Source organism: Plectropomus leopardus, chromosome 8 (assembly GCF_026936395.1).
Source record: "Plectropomus leopardus strain MGB_pleo_1.0 chromosome 8, ASM2693639v1, whole genome shotgun sequence".
Classification (NCBI taxonomy): Eukaryota; Metazoa; Chordata; class Actinopteri; order Perciformes; family Serranidae; genus Plectropomus; species Plectropomus leopardus.
This window is the reverse complement of record NC_142183.1, coordinates 19,623,684-19,639,162: the sequence shown is the minus strand read 5'-3', so window position 1 is coordinate 19,639,162 and position 15,479 is coordinate 19,623,684. Positions and strand designations below refer to the sequence as shown.

At 39.9% G+C, this 15,479-nt stretch overlaps 1 protein-coding gene across 4 annotated transcripts in view; it reads right to left on the bottom strand.

The window, feature by feature from the left end:
- The window catches only part of trpc7b (transient receptor potential cation channel, subfamily C, member 7b), a 109,195-nt gene that overhangs the window by 34,882 nt on the left and 58,834 nt on the right, over positions 1-15,479 (bottom strand). For all 4 annotated transcript variants that reach the window (XR_015777273.1, XM_088081074.1, XM_088081075.1 and 1 more), the window contains 3 exons: positions 14,776-14,958; positions 10,927-11,091; positions 4,316-4,532 (listed from right to left, as the gene is read on the bottom strand). Coding sequence is in view for 3 of the 4 variants with exons in the window: in XM_088081074.1 (XP_087937200.1) it covers positions 4,316-4,532; positions 10,927-11,091; positions 14,776-14,958 (565 nt within the window). In the remaining variant the exon portion in view is untranslated. The remainder of the gene's footprint in view (positions 1-4,315; positions 4,533-10,926; positions 11,092-14,775; positions 14,959-15,479) is intronic.

Genomic DNA, 15,479 nt, shown 5'->3' with positions numbered 1-15,479 from the left:
CACTGACAGCGAACATTCAGTATCTTATGTGCTTAAGACTTGGTTAAACAATAGCTTATCAGCTATTGTTTGTTCCTCTACTTTTTGACAGTGCATTTCTTTCCCCCCAAAGGTGACGCACCTTGACAAGACCCGATGCCGGTGTGTTCTGGGTGTTCAATGTGTTACTAGTGACATTTCAACAGTCACACAGTGAAGCACTAGCTTCTGAAATGATGAATTTTGAGCAGTGTTAGACATGTTAAGAAGCTTTTGGCAACATATTCTACATCATAGCCAAAACAATGTATTTTCAAAACTTTTTCAAAACATTCTGTTAAAAGGGAAACTTTGCTGATTTTCAACCAGCTTTGTATCAAAACATTGTGGGTCACTAACCTGTGGTAATGTTCCCTCCATCTAACCCTTCACGCTCATTTCCCAGCTCGAACCATTTTAGCTGGCTTTTGAGCTGTTATTCAAACTACAGATTGTACTTCCACATTTTTGCACCACCACCACAAACACAAAGAATATAGAAGTGGATGGAAAAAGAGTCCCGCCCCTCTCTGCTAAACTCAGATCCAACTGTAAAACTAGGCAGCTCGGATATAATATAAACCAATTGGCGTTGCCAATTTCTTGCCTACAATGTTTCAAGAAACATGTTTTAGATAACTGTTTAACTTTAATACAAGATTGTTTGTTATCAGCCATCCAGCACTTATTGGTCTGATGTGGTGCAGTGCATTCTGGTAGTTGTAGGTTTTCTACTTCTTAAGCAAAATCTAATGCTACAGTCCTTTTTCTCTGTTTTCATGTATTACCAATTTCAAAAGTACTGAATCTTTTTTACTGCAAAGACAACCTAGTTTTATAAAAAAGACCATCTTTCCAGCTGTGAAATACCTCTGTAATTCCAAATAATTTCCAGACCTGTCAAACAGTTCTTCTAATTTCATAACTTTCCCAGGAATTTTATGACCATAGGAACCCTGGAAGTGGTTCTCACAGGCACAAATATGAAGATGTTTAACATGCACAGACATGCTCATACGCAGATGTTGAAAACTAAGCCTATACTTTATACTCAACCATTCAGACATCCCCACTCAAAGCTCAGGTGCACACACACACACACACTCAGTGGAAAACCTAATTCCTCCGACGCAACCACTCTGTCATTCTCTATTTGGAGCCAAAACAAGGAGAAAATTGGTTACTGAAATGGCGCCCTGATCAGTATCATCTCTGTAACAATTACCAGGCCTTCAAAGCATGCTGCTGGAATTACAATTACCCTGCTCCACCTTAGCCCCCACTCACTTCACACACACACACACACACACATGCACACACAGAGAATCACGCAGCAAAGCACCTGCTGCCAAAAATTACCCTGGATGGGCAAATAATGGCACCATTACATGTAAACAAATAAAAACCGAAGCATATGTGCACCAAAATATACAAACCACTCGCATAACATTGTTACATGTGTGTGTTTGTGGATGAAGGGAAGAACATCAGCAGATGGGAAGCAGCAGAGGTCTGACAGATATTGCCATGGGCTATTTATCTGTTGAGTTTGTCTTTGTGTCACCTCCGCCTATCTGCCTGTTTCTTCTTGCCTGTCCTCTTGTATGCCATACACTCCACCCCTTCCTTTTTTTTAATCAGTCTCCCTCAACAGCTCTCATCTATTCTCAATTTCTCTCTCTCTCGCCCCCCCCCCCCTAATATGTTACTGCTCTATCAATTCAGCCACCTGACTCTTTACATTTTGACTCTCACACACGGTTGGAAAGAGGAGAGTGTTGGCTTTCTAATAATATCAGTATTTTTTTGTACTCCATCTATCAGGGAAAATGCGTCACATTACATAATGACCGTCACCAGCCATGATTCTGAGAAAAAGGCCTCTAAAGTTTGTCATATAGTGGCTGCAGGAATACATAACAGAGCCCACTGGCCCTTTAAAATGGTGGTGTATGCTATACTTTGGGGACTGTCCCAGGGTGAAAAATACACAGAAGAGCTTGGGGACACTTTTATTTTGTAGCTGGTGAGGTTGCAAAACCAAGCATGCCCAACAACACGGTGAAGGAAGACAAGAAAATATGTTTTACGTCAGAAGAACTGCAGTTTGTTTGACAAAAGAAGTTAACAATGGACATTATGTGACAATATTCACGTCTAATAAACTCATTTATATTCATTATTAATTCTGTGAAAACTTCGTTTGATTCTTTCAATCAGTGGAGCCTTATGCACTAAAGGAATATATGTATAATTAAGGATTACATATTTTGACTTTATGATCACTTCAAAGATAGGGAGTCAACACTTTTTTTCTGTCTCTCTTGCTCACCAAGCCAGTAAATCTGAATACATTATGCTTTGGTACTCATGGTTTCCATGAGTTGAACTGTAATATTGAATTGTGGAGAATCTAACTGAGCTAATGATTTGAGGCATGTCCATATTACAAAAGTTTAACCCGTTTAAATCCCCTGTCCATTCCACAAGACATAACATTTCTAGGATGTCTAGATCTATGATAATTGTCATCTGACTCCACCAAAATGCACAAACTATTTGACGGGATGTCTGGACAATTAGAGTTAAGACAATTACAGTGTTCCACATCACATAATTGGACTGCAGAGGAGCCACACCCCCTATTTTAAAAAAGCCTGGGCGACTTACAGACTTACAGCTTTTCCTCAGGATTTTTTCAAATATATTCGTCAACTGGAATGGACAGACGATCTGAATTATCAATGGAAAATAAATATGGGTAACACTGTTTAAATGGGGAAATACTGTTCAGATTTTATTTTCTAAAGATACAATTACCCTGTAATACATCTTATTGATTATGTTCACAGAATATTTATCTGGAGAGGTTTTTCCAAATACTGTTTTCAAGAAATACTTTGGAAATTGAGAAAATTTTGAGTCAAAATGACAAAGATAAAAAATGTGCTTTCAGGTAAGGTGTTTTAAAACATCACTTGATTTATTGATAGATACTGAAGTAATTTATTTGTAAAAAATAACAATCTCACATATTTTGTTGAAAAAAAGGTCTGTTAAGACCATTTACTGTAATCTTTACAGGCGATTTCTGCATTAAGGAGCAGTATCCTAATAAAAAAAAAAAAAGAAAAAAAAATTGCTACTGATTTATGAGTGCATCTGGTGTAGAAATCATACATTAAAATATTTTTTGGTGTTTTGGAACATAATTGGATTTAAACATTTAATTTTATATTTTGATGGGTGATACTAAGTCACTTAAAACTAGCTCAGTGGCTACCTGGCTAACCAGGTTTTAATATTCTGAAAGCCAAGACTTTGTTTATTTGCCAAAATTAAATGAAAACTCACTGTCCCAGACCTTTCCCTGCTACTTTAACATCAAGCCTTTCATCCCTCATTTCAGAGATACATAGAGGGAGGGTGGGAGAGAGACACTGAGTAGGACCAGAGTGCAAGTAACACATGTACTCTTCTAGTTTGTCATCATGTTTTTCCAAGCTTTAAAACTGTATTTCTTGTCTGAACTGGCAACAAATGTTTCATTCTCTGAAAGCCAAGAAATCAAGAAAATCAAACAAAACCCCCAAATGACCATAAAATGAGACATTGTTGACATAAATCCACAACTAGTAATGACATCCGACTTTTCATAGAGCACACAAGACACTTCCTCTGCACCACATCTCAAGTAAACCTCCAAGTTTCCCTCCAGCTCATCATTAGGACTCAGCATGGCCACTACACTGCTTCAACAAGTCTGGCCGGTGCTGGAAACCAGGAAACTTCTATTTGATCTTTGGAAGATAAAAGAGAATGAATTTTTGTATTGCCATAGCCTTAGCTTTCATCCATTTGGTCGGTATGGTGCTGCATTAATCTTTAACTCTGTCTCATATCAACTTTGGGCAACAGGGTTCAGAGACTCTTTGCAGGAACTTTCCTGATTTATGGGTAAGGTGTCATGTTGTAGACAAACTTTACTACTTTGGATTAGCATCAGAAACTTTTAAAACCTTGCTTAAAACATCGCCATGAACTCTTTTTACTCGCATGCTGATAAAGAACATCCATATTGATTAAAAACTAAATTTATAAAGAAAATCTACCATGAAACATTTTGCCTTGGTTCTCTTTTGTGCTGTATCAAGGTTATCTCTTATCATGATGGGGAATCTGCCTCGACAGTGACTAGCTTACATCTATTTGCATTTTAATTGGCTCCAACTGTGCAGAGTTTCAAACACTGCCACAGTGTGTGTGCCCACAATGAGTGTAAGAGAAAGTGACTCACCCAGCACCCACTTCATGATCAACATCTCTGTCCAAGTGAACTGGGTGGTCTTGACTCTGAACACCTGTCGCGGGTGGTCTGTGATGGTCTCGTTGGGCAGGTTCTTGACACCCTCAAAGCGGTCAGAGGCGTTGACAACCAGCAGACCCAAGAAGATGGTGAAGGAGACAGCGTGGGCCACGAACTTCATGAAGGGACTTCGCAGGATCTGACCAAGCTGGAAGTGAGAAGGTGGAGGATATAATAAGATATATATGTTCCCTCGTGTATTTGTTGTTTTCACATACTAACCAAGGACCAACTGATGAATAAAGGTTAAGGTATGCTGCACAGGTTTTTCCTCAAACACAACTTATGGACTCTTACAAAAGTATTACCTCTCAATCATCACATATCACACATTAGAGAAGTAGCCTTCAGAGCTTTTTGCCAGTCAAGTCAGGTGACGTAGTATAAAGTCCAAAGTAATGTTGGATAAATGGGAAAAGCCATTTGCACAGGGCTTTCACCTGTGTAAATGGTTAATATATTAATTGGCCATATTAACGTTGTATTGTGATGTTGCTTGGACACTCAGGAGAGGCGTCCAGCTGACAGTAAGGCAGCGTCACAACTTTCATTTTGGAATTACTTTTTAAAAAATAACGAGACATGATCCGTATTAGACGTCCATACAACGGTCCCTCAACGTCTCAGTGTTTGTTGGAACAAGTAAGTGCTGCTTTGTTGTTTTTGCTAAAGTTTCAGCTTTTACATTACAACAAACAAAAATGTTCCTTGCAGTGTACATACAAACAGTGTGGAGAGGGGCCAATTTTAAATGTTGTGTTTCCAAATGGTATGCAACAATTATTGCATAGTATTCCTTTAAAAAGAAATGAGTAATATTTGTTCAAAACTACAAGCTGTAAACAAAGCACTGGCATATGTAATTTATTGTGTTTTCCATATTTATAGTGTATAATGTTTGAAACTCATTATTTCAATAACAGTGTAGGTCTGTATGTAAAAGCATATAAAGCATATAAACATCATGACTTTCAAATGAATTAATTCAAATTCAAATATGATCGCCTTAAAAAGTTGATTTGGTGAACATGAGGATGAAAAGTTTCATATTTAAGGGTCAAAAATATGGTGCAATATCTGCATTCCACTGTGTTTCTGGACTGCGTAAGATATTTGCTTTACTTCTAGCTCTGTTTTGGTTTCCACCAAGTGCATAATAGAACCAATACAAACATATTTAGCTCCATAATGGCCACCGGATACTTGTTATTGTTTAAACCCATCATTTGAATCACTGAACTCTAACAAATGAGCTGAATGCATTTCTCCTCAATAAATCATTTGCAAAGCTGATTTTTTTTTTTTGTCTTAGCATTTTTGAATCCAACATTGTTTATATCCATGTTGTCCTGTCCAGCAGACTTCTTCTCCTCTGCCATTGCTCTCTCCTTGTTGTATTTCTTGGCGCATTACCACCCCCTGTGGCTCGTTGGAGTAATGTGGAACCATTGGCAGGAATGTGTAGGGAGCCATTTATTTGTACGGTGACTGTGTTCATTTGTGTTTGCCAGTACAACAACTGCCCAGATTTGTTGAGGATTCATGTTCTGGTTGTATTTTCTTGGAACAGTTAAAAAAAGTGACTACACACAAGAGTAAAATTTCAGCCAAGCAAAAGATCAGTTTTCATTTACTTAGATAAATCAGTGCTCATGCCTCATGCAGAGTTCCTCAGATTTTGGCCCTCAGAGATCAAAATCCGAACGGCATCACTAAACAATCATCTCAGCAGACAAACAGCAGCTGTTGTACTTCATGAATGTGCGACATAATGCCAGAGTAACGAGATGCCAAACAATCAGCAGCGTTGATGGTGATGCACCATATGGGGAGATCCTAATGCAAGCGTTAAACATGCCACCACACAGGGACATTTTTTATAATTGCACAAAATATGCCAAGACACATAAATGCACATCCATGCACATGCACACACACACTTTGACATAGCAACATTTGCCACTCTCTAAACCTGCTGTGTTCAATATTAACTACCCACAGGCTATCTCTACTCTCTGCGTGCACAGTGACACATCAGATTCAATAGCTGTCCCTGAGCCACACACACTGGTAAGCCCTTTTGGAAGAGGTTGTCTGGCGAATCTTAACCCTGCAAAACTCCTCTAAACCTCCACCTGCCACTGGAACAGCTGTGCCTCTGCTCTGATAAGGCTGATCCATTTCACCCCTCTGCTTAAATGAGATGGTCATCCAAGATCAGGCCTACTGCTGCGTGAGTACTGCAAACCCCATGGGTTGCTTTTTTTATCAGCATGATGGTGACAAGAGCTGATCTTCTCTCCTTCCATGAAATGGTGGCTGCTGGCAGCATGCGCACGCAGACCAAATGAAAGAGATACGGTGAGAAATGGAAATTTCAAAAGTTCAAAATGGAGTTGCTGTGTCCTTTATTATTCCCTAACATATTTTCACCTGGGAGAAACAAACCTAACATCCACTGTGTGCAAACAGGCATCCACTCTGAATAATTAATCATCGAGATATCAGCAAAGACCAAGTGTCACACTACAGATGTATTGTTTGTACATTTTTATACATATTCAAATGTGTGTTCTCATTGTCATTCTCTCTGTGACTCTAACACAGATACACAATCCCATATACAAGTAAAAATAATTTAACTGGTCAGCCATGAAACGTGCAAGCACCTATTTAACTGAATAAAATTACAACAACAACTCTCCCACAAAATGTCTAATAGAGTGTTTGCAGCCTTATTGACGGGGGTTCAGATACTGCAGGTCAATGATGTCCACTCATTACATCAGTGATGAATGGACTGTGACTCTGTCCCGTGTATATCTATTGGCCTTTTTATATTCTATCGAACTGGGTTTAACTTTCCAAAGAGACTGGAAAAGAAAGAACAAAGAAAGACCAAGAAAAGGTTCAAGTTCCAGGAGAGAAACCCAAATAAAACCAGTCTGTCCTTCTTGTCTTGTTTCCTTTCTTTCTTGTTTATTTTTTCCTTTCCTTATTTACTTTCCTTCCTTCTCATACTTCTGTCCTTTAACCCATCCTTTTTTTCATTTTCCTTCTTTCATTTCCTTGATTCTGTATAGAGGAATAAACAGCTTTTCAAGAGTAGTTTATCAATAATAAAACACTACAAGTTGACCCTTCCAGTGAAATTGTCTGCTGTGCTGCATAAATGTAATCAAATATTGAGCAAGAGTTATTCTCTGACTAAAGCATGACGCTTGTTCTAGGCTAAGGGGAACCTGACAGTCGTTCTCAGGCAATTTTTTTTTTAATCTGTCCCTTGTTTTTTATCTTATTCTGTGGTTCATCTCTTTCCTGTCACTCAGGGCGGACTGAAAAGTGTTGCTGCGAGCATCTTTCAATAAGTTTTCCGTCCTCTCTGCATGCTTTCCCCATTTGTCTACCCTTTTCAATCAATAAGAAACATTCACTATCAAAATATGCATCTGTTTTCCATTACATCTATAGTATATCTTTCATGTTTCTCTGAGAGGATTTCTATAGCAATTATGTCCATGTGTTCCCTGTCTGCCTTTGAAGATTTATTACTATTTTGAGCAGCAACTTATTAATATCTTCTTCATCTCAACCCACTGATATGAAATGTAATATGTTTGAGGTTCTGATAATGGTGTGTTGTGGTGCCACACAAATGACAAACATTATGAGCTGTAAGAGATGAGCAATTGTTGAGATGAGAAGAGCAAAATTACATGATTAGTGCCAGGTGTACACATGACATACAATCAGCCAAAACACATCAAAGCGCTTTCTCTGCTATTCTCTTTCTATTTCATTATCAGATCCATTAAAATATCTTTTTGTCTCTGTTGAGCTACCATCACATTGATAGTAAGTGTGCATAAACACCCATTTTGCTGCTCAGTGATTGTTTTTATTATCACGCTCTCTGTAGTTCTGCATTTTTCACATCCCAGAGGTCTTTTTTCAGTACGCAACAGCACTTTTAAGAACATTTATTTCGAAATAACAAATGATATTAAAAGAACAGTTACTAGGTGCTTCTCGTACTACATTAATTGCTATTATTTTTTTTGCTATCTTATATCCTGCTCGCTTATCTGCGTCAGACTGTGACACACAGGCTCATCGGTCGGTTGTTTTGTTCATAATCAAATATTATACTTTCGTGCACGCACATTTAACATGCACAGCTGTTTTCATGAAACAGTGATAAGAACCAGCTAGTGTCTATGATTGAATCTACGTCTCGCTGGTGGAGACGCTCTCAGCGTTACTGCTCTCCATCTGCACTCACACTTGACATCAGCCACGCTTTCTCAAAGTCTACAAAATGACTAATTCATCAGTCACACCAAACAGGAACCACTCAGAGGTCCTCAGCACTCTTTCTGAATCCACCTGAGTGCACACACACTAACACAGTCACACACACACCACTTGATGATGAGGTAAAGGATTATCCAGGTTAATGAACAGATTTGCATAACCACTCTGTCAGTCTCTCAGCTCCTCTCTGTTTGTGAGTATGTGTGTATGTGTGTGCGTGCATGTGTGTGTGTATGGCCTCTGTTGTATTTTGTCTCTTTACAGATTATAATTTGCTTGATGGAGTATTAACAAAATATGAGAGAGTGCCTCAGGGCCCTATAATCAAATGGTGATTGTACGTTGCTCTTTAAACCGGAGATCAGTTATGTTTTCAGCTACGGCAGTGATTTCGTCTGTCTGGCTTTGGTCTAGAGTTAAATATCTTGACAATTAGTGGATGGATTTGCATTGGATTTGGCCACATACTTATGGTCCCCTGAGAAATCATCCTAATGATTTCCATAAGCCCAAATGGTTAATCAAGATAAAGTGTGAGGAAAAGAAGAACATTTTGTTGCGTTTTTTACATTTCAGCACACAGAGTCATGGTGAGGAAGTGTATTACAGTATGCAGTTTCTAGAGAACTGTCTGTGGAGTTTGGAGTTCTCTTTGTAAACCATTCCAGTTGTAATGGTAACAACCCAGTTGCTAGAATAAATGTTGGCATTGTACATTTCCGCAAACCACTGATATGGACCATTTGTACATTATCGTGTAGCAGATACGTTGAAACTTTACTTTTCTGCAAAGCTGTGGTTATGTTTAGGCACAATAGGAAAAGGTCATGTTTTAGCCTAAAATATTGGGTTTTGGTGCCACGATCACTGCTGGAAATGCTGCAAATGTCTTGCTCTAAAATGCCAATTTTGGTGGCCTGCATCTTGGCAGTCATCTTGCCAAGATCTCATAGCATCCACCATCACCACCACCTCACGATAACAAAGTCAGCTCATATGCATGTAATCTGAACTATGTCACTTTGGAAACATTGATATGATGCACATGAAAATGTAATGTATCTGTGATTTGCAGAAACATACAATGCCAACATTTCTTCTGGAGAAGCAGCTAAGTGTAACTGAGGAGAGTCCAAGCTTACAAAAACTGTCCCATGAGAGGGTAAGTCACAAACTGCAAGCCACTTTTTGATCCAAAATGTGTTTTGGATGGAGTATCACAGTTGATGCAGTTGATGTTACATTAGCATGGCTATTGTTAGCATGCTTATGGTCACTGTAACCAAAACTTAATGGGATGGTTACGGTATTAATAAAAGCTTAAAGTACAGCTCAGTCAAAATACATCTGAGGATGGTGAAGTACAGCTTAGAAACACCGAACCATGTGTGGGGTAAATATAAAGATATTTCGGGCTGATCTGGTATATCTAGCGCATATCCGAGCAATTCCTTCCTCTTTGGTGCACCAGTCGTTTTGGCTAATGAACAGAAATTTGAATATAAATGCAGACAAAAAGCTAATAATATAACTACCTTGCAATCAGACAATAGATAATGGGTTCTGAGATTAAATTTTGGCCAATGTGCTCTGGACATAGACTGTTTACCTGCTGTTCAATGCAATTTGTCAATACAATAACAGCACTATAAACAAGAGTCAGAACACTTGTGAATACAAAATTGTGTCCCGTCGCCCGCAGTTTCTGCCCACATATGCATCTGCTAAGAGAGATAATGTAAATGTAGAGCTCAGCCTGACAAGCTGACTCTGAGATGTCCAAAAATGCCCTTTGAACAGAGGATACATTTAGTTAACAAGGAGAATCAAAGAACAAAGCAAGTGATTTTTCATCCATCCAACAATTTTGTTCTCCTGGATGTAATGACTATTTGGGCAGTCTTGGTCTGTTCACGGGCTTGGACTTGTGTTGCCATAGCCATAAATTCTGTATTATAAAATAAGAACACTATCAGAAGGCATAGTAAATAAAACAACACCGCTAAAGACCTGAGGTACAGAGGGATGTCAGAGAACACACAGACGGGGTTAACTGTGTGTGTGTCCGGTCACTGTGTGTGTAATGAACTCTGTTTCAGATCAGGGATGAAAGGTAGACAAGAAACTAGAGGTCAGGAGGGGGCAGGGAGGAGTTAGTGTCTTTTGCTTGTTTGTGTGTGTGTGTGTGTGTGTGTGTGTGTGTGTGTGTGCATCATGTGTGTTCATACCTTGCTACATGGCATGATCCAGTAGGAAATAGCCAGGAAGGGCAGACCTATGGTGACCCCCAGCACTGTCCAGCACTTCACCCCGACGGACTGCTGCCTCAGACCAGGCAGGTTCTCGTACCAGATAGTCAGCAGCTGCTGCTGACAGTTGGGATGGGCAACGAACTGGAGAAAAACAGAGACAGGGAGAAGACATTTAAATCAATGTAGAGAAGAGGGCGGGAAAGGAGAAAGACAGGAAAGAAGGAGAGAGGAAGGGGAGGGCAATCAACAACCATCTGTAAGGGGATTCTCAAATAAAAAACACTAATTTGCTTTTTTCATCTTTGTAAAACATTTTGATTTTTATTGTTTCATGGATTGCTTGAGGGATCTGTAAAGTCTTTCCAGCAGTGGCACACTGAGCAAACATCACACCAGTACAACAACGGCACCGACACTGAAACGGCCCAGTAGTCACAAAAACAAAGACAGTCGCTTATTCGACAGACCAGCTGCAGAAACAATTATCTTGGGGTTCAATATTTAGCACATAACATAGAAAAAAAAGGTAGATAAATAGCATCCATCCATCTATCCATTTTCCACTGTTTATCAGAGGCCGGATTACGGGGGCAGCTGGCTAAGCAAAGTATTCCAGATGTCTCTCTCCCCTGCAACACTTTCCAGCTCCTCCTGGGGTATCCTGAGCGATTCTCGGCAAAATGAGATATATAATCCCTCCAGCATGTTCTGGGTCTGCCCCAGAGTCTACCGGTTGGACTAGCCTGCAAAACCTCTGATGAAAGGTGCCCAGGAAGCATCCTGATCAGATGCCCAAACCTCCTCAACTGGCCCCTTTCGACGTGAAGGAGCAGCGGCTCTACTCCGAGCTTCCCCCAGGTGTCTGAGCTCTTCACAGTATCTCTAAGGCTGAGCTCAGACACCCTCCCCAAGAAAACTCATACCGGCTTCTTGTATCCACAGTCTTATTCATTTAGTCACTCCCCAAAGCTCATAGCCATAGGTGAGCGTTGGGACGTACATGGACAAGTAAATCAAAAGAGTTTCTTTCCGGCTCAGCTCCTACTTCACCATGACAGTTTGGCACAAATAGATTGGGGCAGCAACTCTCTCCCAACCCAGAGGGGGCAATCCACTATTTTCCAGCAGACAACCATGGCCTCAGATTTGGAGGTGCTGACTCTCATTCCAACTGCTTCACACTTGGCTGCAAACCACCCCAGTGCATGCTGGAGGTCACGGTGTGGTGAGGCTAACAGATCCAAACTAACCCTTTAAAACACCAAAGTCACACAATAACATAAACACATACAAACTGACTGAGGCAGTGGTAGAACAGTAGTTCACATGTTCAGAGAGGTGAAGTTAAAGTTTTTGTTATGGAGTCTGGCTTTGAAGAGAAAGAAAAGGGCTGTCTCTTTGGGGAACACTGAGCATATGACTGAAAAAATGACACCTAGAATATTCTGCATGAATTGTGAGTGAGTTTGTAATTGGAGTTGTTTTGCCGTGAAACACAGCCCTGTAAATTCTTCAAAGATGGTATCTGTTTTTGGATTCTTCGATCACTGTGGAGGCGTGTGAGAAAAACCAAGTTTTCTTCATGAAATCTACATAACACAAGGTGAGTAACTGATATACAAATTATCTTTTGTGGGGTGAGGTATTCCTTTAATATAATGAATGCAAAAAGGGAGCAGACAGCAAACAAGAAGCAGTGTTTACATTAATTACTGAAGCTTATGTGCTCTATTAGATAAAACTTGGTCTGGCATTTCAGCATCTGCTGCTGACTTCACTCCAAGAAAAGATTAATGATAGCTTCTACAAGCCTGTTGAGGAAGAAGAGGATGGATGTTTTTGTTCCAGTTGGAGGAAGGATGCGGACTGCAGAGCAATCGATTCTCAGTCTGAGGTCAACTAGTGTAACAATCAAACTCTGTGGTGATTTTGTTCACATTTAGGATCTGAGCAACAGGTTACATCAGATCAGACCTGCCCTCCCTTTGTGTTCTCCCTCCATCCATCCTTCCCACCCCTTCACCAATCAGTCTCAGCCGTCACTATCAGGGAGCATTTATCTGAGCTGATGATTGACATCCTCTGCTTCCACCCGCCGATCGAAACGCACACATGTACAGCGTGTGTATATGTGCACTCAATCATCTCTACATTGAGAGGGAAACCACACAACCCCTGCACACTCAATCGTATTTAACATAGTTTCCCTCCGGTGTCCGGTGACCAGTCTATCAACCCAACGACCCATGACACGAACCCTTCCTCCGTCCAGCCACATGCAATAAACACAGTCATGCTTCACCTGGTTTCCATAGCAACCTCACCCTCCCTTTCCCCATGCAATCTGTGTAATTAGCTCCCTGAGTATTGGTCACACTCTCCTGTACAGGATACAAACAGCTCGAACAGGCTGTGTGCTGCCCAACACACACACACCCACACCCACACACACACTTACACACCACCATGCACTCACTTGGGATTCACCTGATTAGAGAAACCATGCAGCACATGAAGGTCAAACAAGCACGTGTATATGTGAGAGAGAGAGAGTACGGTGGAGAGAAGTGGGGAAAAGGTATTTGGTTTGACATTTGGAAAGAACACCTCTGCTCAGAAGGGATTAGCTCTGAAAGAGAGGCCAGTTTGCCGTTTACAAGGGGCCCTCTGGGGCCACAGGCACAGAAATACCCAAGCATACTGTATGTACACGGGCACAAAATGGCTCATAGATAGTTGATGACTTACACACACACACACACACACACACACGCACACACACGCATACACACACAAAGATGATGTACATGTTACATGTAAAATACTGCAGTAAAACACACAAGCAAAATCATACTAAACAAACAAAAAAGGAATTTACAGTATGTTGTTTTTTCATTCATGGCAAGTCAGTAACAGAAATTTACCCCCCAGACATGTTTTAAAGTATGTGAAAGAACTGTGCCATAATTAATTTTTTGTTTAACATGATTTTTCCACAAAACATGTTAAACGGCAGTGGCCGCGGGTTCGATTCCACCCTCGACCCTGCATGTCATTCCCTCTCTCGCTCCTTATAAAGGGAAAATCTGCAAAAATAATCTAAAAAATATATATATATATATATATATATATATATATATATATATATATATATATATATATATATATATATATATATATATATATATATATATATATCTGTTACGATGTTACAGTGTGTTCACATTGTTACTGTGCACATGTCTAATCAAAGCTTGCAGAAAGATATATTCATCTGTCTTTTTATTTGATTTTTATATCACATACAGTATTTTTCATTACTCAACATGAGGACTTTTTATTTGAATTGTGTCAAACGTCTGTTCCTCTGTTGAATACTGATTTTCCATATTAGACAGTGATTGGCTTTTGTACCAGTGACGTACCTAATCTAGCAGCCTGGGGTACATTTGAATCTCAGATTTTGGGGAAACGCACAGACATTGCCCTCTTCAGTAGAGGAATGTGAAAAACACCTATCTACTGAGAAATTTTGCATGGATACAAGTGAGTATCGTGAAGGGCAGATATTTTAGGGAGAATAATCATCAGAAAAACATTTTTGAATGGAATGGGACTTTTTACTGTTTACTGAACAACACCACTGCTGTATTTCTTAATCCTTTCTACCGCGCTTGTGTATTATCAAGAATAGATTTTTGCAACGACAGGGGTTTGCATGTTTTGTAGGTTCATGGTATGTAAACAACATCAAAACTGCAACTAAAATTACCCCTTGTCCTATATTAGAAGATTGATTCACTGGTTGCTTTATAATCATCTTACCTTCTTGACTTCGTACTTGATTGCCAGTATGACACGGCTGAGGCAGGGTCGGCTGTAGGGGCTTGGAGGGCATTGGTCCACGTCACCGTTTAGTATGGCCTCCACCTCCTCTGTGTTCCGACAAAGGTCCAACACACCCACCACAAAGTCCTTACACTGCATGGACAGCTTACGGTAGTCATTCTGACAGGGAGAGAGTAAAGATGAAAAAAGGACAGGAGGGAAAATTAAATTGACTTTAAAATGAGATTTAAACGTCAACTTTGAGTGAATCAGGTCAACACCTAGTTTCAGACAAAGCAGCGTTCTTCAACCGCATAAATATAAGATGAGATAGAAGACTCATCAAACTGTGACCGAGTCTTCAGCTGCCTCTTTTGCTGTCTTTTTGTCTTTTATGTGTCCGAATAATCTCGAAGGATGCATGCCCTTGCCTCGATCAAACTGTAACAAATAATAAATAAATGACATTTAACTGAATAAATGATAAATAACTAAACGTTTGTGTTTCCTGTTGTCATGTTGTTTTTAAATCTCTTGACCATTGACAGTTAAAGCTTGAAACCGCTTCTTTTGCCTTTCTTGTCTGCATGTTTGGGTCCTCACCTGTATGAGTCTGGACACCTTTTTTGGGGGGTTAATGACTTGAGAAATGTCAGCCTCACACATACATATATCCTCATTTGTAATTACAATATGGCTTG